General features: G+C 40.7%; 1 protein-coding gene across 5 annotated transcripts in view; it reads left to right on the top strand.

The window, feature by feature from the left end:
- RGS7 (regulator of G protein signaling 7) overlaps nucleotides 1-12,682 on the top strand; it is a 128,278-nt gene that overhangs the window by 79,335 nt on the left and 36,261 nt on the right. For all 5 annotated transcript variants that reach the window (XM_081188123.1, XM_081188122.1, XM_081188119.1 and 2 more), the window contains exon 4: nucleotides 8,028-8,078. In XM_081188123.1, coding sequence (XP_081044249.1) covers nucleotides 8,028-8,078 — 51 coding nt within the window. The remainder of the gene's footprint in view (nucleotides 1-8,027; nucleotides 8,079-12,682) is intronic.

Genomic DNA, 12,682 nt, shown 5'->3' with positions numbered 1-12,682 from the left:
CAGGCAGAAGTCAGAAAATTACAAGTGCCACTGATAATCCTTTAAATATATCAGAAATATCAAACTTTCTAAAGTCTTCCAATGGTTTTTCAGAGTAAGTCCTGTACACACTTACATGCGAGTCAGAACTATTGAACTCAGTGGGTCATACTGCTGTGTAGGAATGTGTCAGATTGCATTGTTAGGCACTTTTTGAGTTTTATCTCACTTCAACTGCTGAAGGAGAAAGGTGCCATTTAAATGTATTTAATAAAACCTGAACACTTATTCAATGTGTTTCAAACCTTAATCAGGGAAGCAAACTGTTATTAAGAAGATGCTTTGCTACAGTTTTCTAGATTTCTCTGGGGAATAGTCAAATAGCCTTGAAATGTGTCATGTAATCAGTAAGGATTTATTATTATTTGCGCCTTGGGGCTTGTCACTTTTGTTTTCTCAAATCATCCCTCAGCCACAAACTCACAAGATGGTATTAACCAAGCCAGTATCCTCTCAGCCTCTTTTCCCCACCTGCCACCTGGGGATAAAAATACAGGTCTACCTTACAGAGCTGTTGTAAGCATTGCTGCAATAATATACACAGATCAGTTTGCAATGTCAAAAAACAGCAACAACACCATACTGTATTATTAAAAGGAATTTTGTGCCACAGTCTTAATTCATTTCTTTTGTTACTTGGGGGTTAGCCCAGCAAGGCTTTAAAGAAATTGTCTTCCGGGTAATTACATTTAGGGACACAGGATTAAGGTGGAATGTTGGGATGTTGTTTCGACCATAATAGTTCAAGTTTACAGTATATTCTTGTAACTTATGAGATTGTGAGCTGACCAAAATGCTATCTAGTGTTGCTTGGATGAGTTGGCACCACTGTCTTTGTCGTTTGATGTTATTGCCAAATAATCACTGCAGCATTGTAATGGATGGTGAAGGACAAGTTGCCCTGAAGGCATTTTGATTACTACCATAGTTAATAATAAACATTTAACAATGGGATGGGACCTTAGCACATGCTTTGAATGAAGAAGGTCTTAGGTACAAGCTTTGACATCTCCTGGAAGGTCTGGGGGAGTGTCCTGTCTGAAACCTTTGAGAACCAGTCAGTCAGTCTGTGTAGATACAATACTGACCTGGATAAACCAACTGTCTAACTCAGGATAAAGTAGCTTCCTACATTCCTAACAGTAATAGCAACCTTCTTATAGCAACAGTAATATGTTAATATATGGTCCCAAATGGTTACGGTTGTATGGGGATTGACAAACAGCTGAGGGAAACTAGTGCAAGAAGTGACTAGGGTGACACTACAGTACAAATATAACCTTAGCTATCAGAGATGCTCATAATTTTTTTTAGAATATGCTCTCAAGGATCATAGTGCTTGATGTCGGAAAGACAGCATGTTCTTACAGTTTAAGGCTGTCAGGTTTATAGTGACAGGGTTTGCTCTTTTAGGTGGCACTTTCGAAATCTGGCATAACAAATTTCAGATGATAGATAGTCTTGGTTAGTGCATTCACATGAATGAATATGAGACCAAAACAAGGTTTTGCTACAAACTAACATCTGTTCATCAGAGGTAACACTGCAACAATCCTAGTGGCTGCAACCAACTTCCCACATTTTTAGATTCATAGATTTCCAGGTCAGGTCAGTTGCAGGTTTCGTAAGTCTTACTCTAAGGTTATGTCAGCAGCAGTCTGATGTTAAATAGAGATCCACATAGAAAAGTTCACACATTAATGAGAACATGAATGACAATTCTCGCAACTTATTTAATCTGGTTCTTATTTAACCTAATGATAGAAATGGGTAACTGTGGCAAATGTAATATTCTAATTGTAGGTGTGTGGGAGCAGGAAATGTAGAATGGGACACCAGCTTGTACAGAAAGTCTGATTAGCTGTCAGACTATAATAACACGGATAGATGGATGACATGTTCTTCTTTCACAGAAAAGTCTTGCAAGTATGAAATCATCTTGGCTAACCTTGCTTCTTTGTTCATATTAATATTTGCATGTAAACAGGCTGATAAAAAGTCATTCAGGCTGCTTTCCAGATAGTGAGTAAACAAGGAAACTGGCTCAAGTTCATTTTATGTAGCATGAAAATTGGCTAATTTATGCAAATTTGCTATGCAAATACTTAAACTTCATCCATTGTCCAACTGACCTCTTGCAGAGCATTGCAGTGTTTCAGAGACAGGAAAACAACAGGTGCTTTGTTTAATAAGTAGGTCAACCATGTTGTTAGTGAAGAGCCCCATTGAGGGGACTTGAAGCTGAGGAGACTTATTGTACTTTAGTTGTTAAGGTACTTTTGGCCACCCCACACATTGAAACAGACTTATGCATGCAAATTGTTTGCACTAGGCTGCAAGTCATAGTCAGCTAAGCACAATGGAGCTGGAGCACAACAGGATAGATACTGAAGGAGAAGCTCAGGTTGTAGCCTAGTAGACAATGGGAGAGTTTGCACAAAATGTTAAATTATGTTTTGGTGTTACAAGGATGAGCCACAGTTTACATACTGCCTCCCTCTACAACTCCTCCATTGTGGTCCCAAGGTGGAGGTTGGATGAAACATTAAAGTGTTGCTAAACTGTGGTTAAACCTAACCGGCTTGTGGACACAAACCAATTTCTTATCCTACGATTTTAAGTTGACTTGTTTCAGTAACCTGTAGTTAAAGTTAACCACCGTTTGTTGGGTTCAAAAGAGATGGCAAGTTGTGTGTAATCAAAAATGGAAATGAAAGCTTCTGAACTTCTCATCTTGGCCGTGTCAGGGGAGGAGGGGGAGCATGCAAGTCTGAGGCTTACCTAGGCTTGTTCTTGTATTGCTAAACTGTGACTAACAGTCACAAGCAGCTGTTACTGTTTTATGGGGGAGGTTATTGATGTGCAAATTGCAGAGAGTTACTGATGCTTTTTAGAGAAAAGGATTAGTTCAGCTTTTGTGTGGAATATAACTTGAGAAGAAAGGAGATGATGTGAAAACATGGCTCTGTTGTGACACCGTTAATGAAGGCTAATCAAATAGCCCCTGTAACTGAGCCTGCTGCTGTGCTTCCCAGTCTCCCCCTTCTTTTATGAGTTTCTTGCAACTGAGCTGTGAAAATTTGCACTCAGTTCACACACAAGAGCTGAACCGCCTCCAGGGAACAAAGGAGCTTCTTCACATATTTTTAAAATAGTAACCACATAAATACTTGGAACTACTTAAAGTGGCTTAACATTAGATTGGGTAGTGGTGGGGGAACAGACTAGTTACTTCACTTCTTTTAAGAATGTTCAGCCAAAGAAAATCATATTGTTCTTTTGTAGAGGCAACAGAAGTTTCATACCTGTTCTTAAGAAATTATTGTTCCTCATTTAGTGTTCTCAGCAGCAACAGAGAGGTGATCAAATCAAGCAAGGCTCCTTTTCAGAACAATCCTTGCAGGAGGAGTTGAGCTTACTGTGAAACAAGTTCAGTTCAAGTACACTTGATAAGAGTCAGATGATGCTTGTGGAAAAATATTGCTCTCTTTCTAGTATATAGAGGAGGGCAGCCACCATTTACATTGCTACAAATCTCAGGGTAAGTATTAGGGTCTAACCACAGGTGCCATTAAGGGGGTTGTTATGAAGTGCACAGTGTGCGTGGAAGTCTGCAGTTGCAGGCCAAGGCTTCGGGCTGCCTCTGTCTCCACCGACTAGATTAAATGAGGACACAGCACACTTGTCCTGATCCCCTGGCATGCTACTTGGCAGACATTGTGCCAAGACGAAGTTCCATGCCCAGAAGCCAATTGACACAACGAAGTTCCATTTCCCAAAAGCTAATCCATACGACAACGTTCCAAGTCCAGAAGCCAATCCATTCAGGCCAAGTCCAAAGATCAGGAAACACAGTCTGGGGTCAGTCCAAGTAAGGCAAGACAGTAGTTCAGCAGTTAGTCTCACAGTAGAAACCCATGAAGGTCCATAGAAAATCCAAGGCGAGGTCCCCCAGCACGGGCAGTTGAGCAGACACAGTACCTCAGCTCTGCTGCTTTCTTATACTGTGTCTGCGATTGTAGCATCTGGGCTTCATGAGGCATGTGACCTTCACCTGCTCTCAGCTTGCCCCAGCTGAGGAGTCACATGACTCCTCCCCCACCTGGCCAGCTAGTGAACTAGGCTGCAGGCCCTGGCCTGCCTCTGCTTCCTGGAGTGCCCTGTCCACTGTTCCCGACGCCTTAGGACCCAACGTATTCATGGGGATGGAGGTCTCTCTGGCTCTGGTGATGTGTCCCGCTGCTCAGATTCCTGTGCACCAGCCTCTGCCCCCTCATCATCCTCTGTCACCCTGTGATTATTGTCTACTACGACCTCTCCTTCCCCACCCCCAGCTTGTTCCCATGTGACCCACTCCCAGCTGCATCCCTCACCAGGATCCTCTTCCTCCTCCCTGAAATCCTGCCAGTTCATGGCAACACTTGACCAGGACCCGATAAGGAAAACCAGGTAGGAGTTCCAGGTGCAGGTTGTTTAAATGCACCAGCAGCAGACCTGAGGGAAGCGTGTCTGCTTCATCATTCCTGCCCCCAAAGCCAGCTCTGCATCCAAGCTTGCCAGCCATTGGCCAATCCAGCACCTGATAGGTGGGGAGAGGATTACACCCCCCCCACCTGCTCATGTAGGATCCCAACACCCAGAACTCCCTTGTCGGGTCCTGTGGTCACATGCCACTGGATCTAGGTGCACGTGGATTAATGTGGTCAAGGAAAATAAAATAAATTTCAAATAATTCTATTGCATTCAAAGGGAAGTAGCAGACTTATTAAAAATAGGTCTCCATAGAATTAATTGGCACATGTTTGTATAAACAACACACCAACAACATAGCCTAGTTTTAGAAGAGTTCGCAAAAAGTTAATAATCATCATACAAGTTATCCGTTCTAAGAACATGTGCTAATACACATAGTACAGCTAGAATGCAGTGAAATCAATCCGGGGGAAAAGGAAGAGAAAGAAATTTGCTGAGATTAGGCAGTGGTGACTGGCACCCACTGGGATTTAAGCCAACAGTAGGGGAACCTTGTAGAAGTTCGTGGAGACAGCACAGGCAAGGAAGTCCGTATAATTTATGATGGGGGTAGATTATATTGGTGTAACTCACCCCACCCCAAACTGTGCTTAGGAGCTGGGCTACAGCTGCCTGAGCTGGCATCAGCCTGAAAGAGGGAAATTAAGCTTTAAAATATAGTTTGTCTTACACCACCCCTTTTTGCCTGTGTAATTTCTGCTGGGTTGCTAGGTCATTTGACTGGGCTGAACGGAGTTTGGAATAGCACTGATTCTTCTGCTGCCCCCCCTTTTTCAGGACTTACCCTGGCCTGAGCTCATAAGTTGGCTGAGCTGGCATGGAGGACTTACAATGACATATCACTGACTGATCCAGGAGGAGGGACATATTTTGTTTCTGTGAAGGTGCCTGAAACACTTATAAAAGCCCCGTTGAATTCCAAGGCGGAATTCTTTTTGGCTTTTCAAATGCTCCAAGTGAAAAGTATATTTATATTCTATACACAGCATTAGGATCCTCACATATATACAATTCTATGATTCTATGATCACATTTTGTAAAAATAGATGTATTTCTGGTGTGCCAATTTCCTTGACTGCTAGGTAACTCTTGATTTGCAATGACATAAATTAAAGCGGATCTTTTTATTATTGACATTTAACTGTAATGGAAGGGTGTACTGATGATGCAAGAATAAATATTTTCTCTGCATGAGGGATAACTGTAAGACCTATATAATTTAGGAATCTTGTCTTGCTAGATAATTTTGCATAATCATTTAAGTTCTATGTAGATGCGCATTAATGTCGTAAAATACAGTATAAGCTTAGTGGAATCGTTTGGTGGAACAGATTTGCTGATCATAATCATCTATAATAGCAAACCCAAGAAAAATGAACCTTGTTTTTCCCATGATGTATGTATTTTTAAAAAAGTCAAGTGAAATTGTGACTAAAAACATGCCTCCTATATAGGCAACTGCCATACAATATACTGTTAAATCCACATATAACCAGACATGCATAATGCTGATGAGTTTTTAAACTGTCTTAATTTATCACTGATTTTAATTTTTTTTAAATGTTTTAAATAGTTATTTTAAGTTTTTTTTTAGCAATTTTAAATTGTTTTATTATTTTTGTAAACTGCTTTTACAAACTAAGCAGTGCATAAATTTTATGAAACAACAGTAATAAAATATGAAACAACTAAGATACTGTAATGCACTTAGTGAAGTCTGCATTGTACCTCTGATGTTAAACTGGAGTACTTGAATTTCTTTAGCTCTTCTGAAGTCACTATGATTAAACTGCTTTAAATACATGAACAGAAGATTAACTGATCTGTGTACTTTAATTTGACTTGCCAACAGCTTTGACCAAAATATTCTCTCCTTAGGTTCATATCTGAAATGTTCTGATTTGAGTATCTACTTTGTTAAATCCACATATAACCAGACATGCATAACGCTGATGAGTTTTTAAACTGTGGTAAAAGTGGCCCCTGAAGCTGACTTAGTCATTTTCTAACATGTACCTTCCTGCCACCTTTCCATTGTGTAATACATCGTCTGAAAAGTACAACAGACATTTGATTCTGTGGCCACCACAGAAATGACAAGCCCAAAAATACTCGGCATAAAGGAGATGTCTTGTGTGTGTGTGTGTTATGCCTTTAAGGGGAAGGTGGTGTCACCTCTGCTGTGAAGTGGGTGGACAAGTTTGTGGTGACTTAATAACCATCTTTGGTATTGCCTGTATTCCTTATTCACAACACAGGGTTATGCAACTGAAGTTCTAATTGGAATTTGCAGTTAGAAGAGAATTTTCGAGCTTTTTTTGCTTAGCCAAAGTTTTGCTGTACATTTAGTTCATGAACTTACCCCCCCCCCACCACCACCACCTATTATATAAGTTGCTAATGTATGTGCAGGAGCTGAGAAACATTGCATGGAGGGGGTACCAAATGGAGCAATGACTGAGAAAACTTCAGGACACATGCAAAAAGTTGCTCTCTACACCACCCACCCTATACATTTAAAGTGCATGGCTTCCCCCAAGCAATCATGGCAACAGGAGTTTGCCCTTCAAAGAGCTACAATTCCTTAGCAAACTACAGTTTCCAGGATTCTTTGGGAGAAGCTGTGTGTTTAAAATGTATGGTGTAGATGGGACACAAGAGTGCAAGAAACACATAGCAGGCCTCAGAGGTAAAGACAATGCACAACAGGAAAATCCATGAGCCAAGTTCAATAGCTAGATAGGAACATAGTTGAGATTTTTTGGATTTTAATCTTTTTTTACGTCAAAGTGCAAGTAGATAAATAGGTACCGCTCTGGCGGGAAGGTAAACAGCATTTCCGTGTGCTGTTCTGGTTCGCCAGAAGCAGCTGGCCACATGATCCGGAAAAACTGTCTGCGGACAAACGCCGGCTTCCTCGGCCAATAAAGTGAGATGAGCGCCGCAGCCCCAGAGTCAGCCATGACTGGACCTAATGGTCAGGGGTCCTTTACCTTTACCTTTAACAAATAAATAAATCAGGAATGTAGAATAAAATGCTGCACTGCTTTTTTATGGGATGCAGAACAAACTAACGGTGTCTGCAGCACAGGGACGGTTTTTGTAAGCAAAGGCAAATCTGTCAGTTTAAGTTTTTCTCTTTCTCATTTTTCCAGTCTTAAGTTCAGTTCCCCATTTCCACACCAGTTTGCATTTTTTTAGTTTTTTATTTAAACAATAATTAAAGTGAAAGCCCACATCAACATGTGTGCAATAAGGTCAGTGTGGTATGAGGTTCTACATTTTTCATTTTGTATTCCATGGAGCTTACTGCAAGGAAAGTGCAGATTGTCGCAGATTTAGGCAGCTTAATAAAAATGGGCACTTTTGGGGAAGCAAACTTTTCTTTTCTAGAATGTCATACATGTTTAAAGTATGGCAGCTGCATTTTAATTATTTTTCACATTTTTTTCTAGGTTCCGACATCGTTCAGTGGTTAACAAAGAATTTGTCTATAGAAGACCCAGGTAAATATATTGTTTTTGTTTATTGAACGCTATCCCCTTTGTACTTTTGGAAAGCTGTCTAAGCTTCCTGTTGTTCCCATTATAATCATAACACCATGGAAGATGGTTTCAGAGAGTTGGAGGATTCCAAAAAATGTGATCACAGTAGGTTTTTAAGAAGTGACACTCTGTTCTTGGAAACCTCTGTAGGAGTCTTTACCTTGAAATATTGAGTCACATGATAGTTTTCCACAGGATTATCAGACCATTTTTGCAGGTTCCATGGATGGTTGGAAGGGGTTTGTGAAAACTTTGCACCCCTGTGAATTGAACTGACTTTTAGGCTCCCTTCCCTTCAGTGTTTGCAAGTGTGATGTTTACACACAAGGATGTGGACTTCTCACATGCAGTCCTGATCATGTATTTAGGATCTTTGAACATCAAGCACTGAGTGTTCCCATAAACAAGTATCTGCAGTCTTAACAGAATCATGAGATAGCCCAGGTAAATTCTTTAAGCAAGTTTATTACATCAAAACCATAATTAGAATATATTTTAAAAATGTGTTCCTTGAAACAAACTTTCACAAGCAACATGTAATTTATTGATTTATTGAGTTAATCTTTCACGCTAACAGTAAGAGTACATAGAAATAAAATATAGACTGACAAATGCAGAGTGATGACACATTTTATAGATGCATATACAAATTACTCCACCTTTAAAAATACCTTAACAGAAAAAGAAATCTGTTTTATCTCACCACAAGTAGTTTCAATGCAACTGGTCTTGGCTTAAGTAACTTTATATATGTATTCTCTTGGGGACAAGAAAAACACTTGAGAATATAGAAACTGAACAGGGCAAGGAGAATTTTATATAGCAATACTACAAAAAGGAAAATATTGCAAATCTCAGTGAGGTGAAGAGAAAAAAGAATGAGCTTTAATATCTGAAGCGTCATATCTAACAATATTGGGCTGGTCCCAAAGGTTTCCTTTTATTAATGGAAGTAGCCTCCAGTAATGAAAGAAACTTTCACAAATGGGAGGAATCTTGTGAGTGGAAGACTCTCTCTGTAAGTTGACTCAATTTTTCTGCTCATATTTTTTCTGTTGTTTGACAGGAAGCTTAAATTCATTTATTCAATAATAAGTAAGGAACAATAGGTCAGTGCATTTGGCTGCTAAACAGAAGGTTGGTGGTAACTGGCTGACTGACTGAACCCAAAGGGTGCTCATCAATGGTTTCTCTTCATCCTGGAGAAGAGTGGCTAGTGGGGTGCCACAGGGTTCTGTCTTGGGCCCGGTCTTATTCAACATCTTTATCAACGACTTGGATGATGGACTCAAGGGCATCCTGATCAAATTTGCAGATGACACCAAACTGGGAGGGGTGGCTAACACCCCAGAGGACAGGATCACACTTCAAAACGACCTTGACAGATTAGAGAACTGGGCCAAAACAAACAAGATGAACTTTAACAGGGAGAAATGTAAAGTATTGCACTTGGGCAAAAAAAATGAGAGGCACAAATACAAGATGGGGGACACCTGGCTTGAGAGCAGTACATGTGAGAAGGATCTAGGAGTCTTGGTTGACCACAAACTTGACATGAGCCAACAGTGTGACGCGGCAGCTAAAAAAGCCAATGCAATTCTGGGCTGCATCAATAGGAGTATAGCATCTAGATCAAGGGAAGTAATAGTGCCACTGTATTCTGCTCTGGTCAGACCTCACCTGGAGTACTGTGTCCAGTTCTGGGCACCACAGTTCAAGAAGGACACTGACAAACTGGAACGTGTCCAGAGGAGGGCAACCAAAATGGTCAAAGGCCTGGAAACGATGCCTTATGAGGAACGGCTAAGGGAGCTGGGCATGTTTAGCCTGGAGAAGAGGAGGCTAAGGGGTGATATGATAGCCATGTTCAAATATATAAAAGGATGTCACATAGAGGAGGGAGAAAGGTTGTTTTCTGCTGCTCCAGAGAAGTGGACGCGGAGCAATGGATCCAAACTACAAGAAAGAAGATTCCACCTAAACATTAGGAAGAACTTCCTGACAGTAAGAGCTGTTCGACAGTGGAATTTGCTGCCAAGGAGTGTGGTGGAGTCTCCTACTTTGGAGGTCTTTAAGCAGAGGCTTGACAACCATATGTCAGGAGTGCTCTGATGGTGTTTCCTGCTTGGCAGGGGGTTGGACTCGATGGCCCTTGTGGTCTATTCCAACTCTATGATTCTATGATTCTATGGTTCAAGTTCACCCAGGATTCCTACATTGCAGGGGGTTGGATTTGATGATCCCCGGGGTTATTTCCAACACTACAATTCTATGATTCTACCTTTGGCTCATTTGATGCAGATAAATGGCATAAAATGGTCTTCTCAGGGGGACAAGTAGTGCTGGGGAGCAGACATCTTTTTAATGCATCTGTTTGTTTGTTCCATTTATGAATCATGCCATATAAAACATCTTGAAGTGATTTACCAAAGGAAACATCAATGAAACATAGATAAAACAATTATGCATATAAAAAATAATTTTTACTAACAGTGCCACTGGAAACAATGCCATCCTGTGACTTAGTCCTGTTTCCATGGGGCCATTTTCATACCAATGAGGGCAGCTGCTGGTCTGCTGCTTATTGTGGTTCCAGCACCATGTGGTGGCAAAACATTTTTTTGAGTAAAAGAGAGACTGTGAAAGCTTCTGCTGCCTTGTGGAACGTGGTAAGCCCGTGCCCTTGAGAAACCTTAGAGTTTTCCCAACTTTCTCCAAAAGTCTCCAATTCCCCCTGCCAGCTAATGGCCCTGTGGAAGTGGAGAGGCAAAGTTTCAGACCATCAGAAATTATAATATGAATGGAACAAATGGTTTTGCAGTACCTTAAGGACTAAGCATTCTAAACGACTACGATTGTCTACCATGGCTTAGTCCTAAATGTTCCTGCAGCTGAGTAGTGTCCCCATTTTCACCTTTGAAATGGTTGAGAAAATGTGTGCAGCTTGGTTTAGAACTTTTGTTAGCTTCTGTAATCCCACATAATCTCTGGTAAGCACAGGTATAAATCCTTCCCGCTTTATTTCATTTTTGTCGTGAGAGTGATTTGCAGAAGTGCGCATATAATGTAGGAAGCTGAAGTTATTTGTTACATGTGAGCTCTTGCTATTCTTAGGACTGCCTACCTGTGATTCCCTGTGCAATTTGACATCCATTTTCTCTCAGATTAAAGTAAATGGGAAATCCAATTGGAATTTAGCAAAGGGAATGCAAAACGTGAATGCTATTTGCCACTGCTCTCTTTTGCTGCGATGACCTTCTCCTCCTCAACCAGCAGAGCTGGTTCTGAGTATAGAAAAGCCTTCAGCTGGGAATTCACTAGTGGGTGGCAATGAGAAATGACTTTGCTATTACAGGATCTGAGGGTACATTGGATGCCATGGTTGTGCTTATAAAGCCAGCTGTGCTGTGAACATGGACCAGGTACTAATGGCACCAGTACAGAGTTTATTTCTAGATGGCACATGTTCCTAAATGGGAAGCATTGCCTGGGTGTGGACAAGCTATCAGTTAAAACACTGCTTTTCTATCACTCATTCCTAGCCCATCCATAATCCTGGCTCATTTTCCGCCTCCTTTGCCACTGTATAAAGTAAGTGCTACATAGATATAGTTATGGCAGGGAAGTTTTAAAATGCAACACAAACATTATCTGGCCATATTTATTCTGTTGCCTTTTTAGCCTGTGCAAAAATGTTTCCTCAAATCCTTTGCAGAGGCATCTAGCAATTGAGCAGCAAGGACCTTTTCAATGCCCAGGCTATATACTGCTTCACAGCTTTCTGTCGAGAAGGGAGAGATCTCGTCTTCACACTGCTGAGATTCAGTGGTTTTGTGTTAATGTGTTAGCAGCCATGAATAGCTCTTACTATTCATACAGCTTGCATTTGTTTTATTTAACCTAAAATGATGGTGTTCCTCCTTTCATTTAGGAAGTATTTGCAATAGAATACTTTTATTATTATTTCTTAAGGAGCATGGAAGTTCAAGCCAGATTTTTCACTCTAGTTTCTTACTTGGTTCCACAGTGCCTTGCACACAACAGTACCTGGATATGTTTGATGCACCACCCGCTTTCTTAGATTGAGAGTGGCTAAACTATATCACCATTGAAGAAGTGCCAAAACCACTCCCACTTGGTGCATGTTGTGCTATCCTGTCATAGATAATCCAGAACCAAGTTTCTTGTTAACACACTTTGAGGTATTGCAGACCTGTGGCTTTATTAGTGTGAACCAAAGCCAAGTTCCTAAGCGCTAATGGCCATTAGTTCCCCCACAAGATTTTATACAAGAACTAAAGTGCTCAGGTTTGTTCTGATAACTAGGATTAACTTGAATGCTTGCACAGAGATTGCGGTTCCATATCGTGCCAATAATTCCAATAAAATTTGTCGGCCTTTTCCCGTTCCCACCATAAACTGTTGTAGAGCCATCAAAGAACGTGGATGGCTGAATTTCAACAATTCATAAGCTGGAGTTTGCTTCCAAGTCTTTGAAGTAAACTTTAGTCAGACTTTATGAGATTTTTCCTGGAGTGAAGTGTTAGAAATTTTAAAATGAAAGC

The sequence above is a fragment of the Podarcis bocagei genome (genome assembly GCF_964188305.1).
Source record: "Podarcis bocagei genome assembly, chromosome: 3".
Classification (NCBI taxonomy): Eukaryota; Metazoa; Chordata; class Lepidosauria; order Squamata; family Lacertidae; genus Podarcis; species Podarcis bocagei.
Note: the sequence above shows the minus strand (reverse complement) of the source record. Positions and strands in the feature narration are given on the sequence as shown.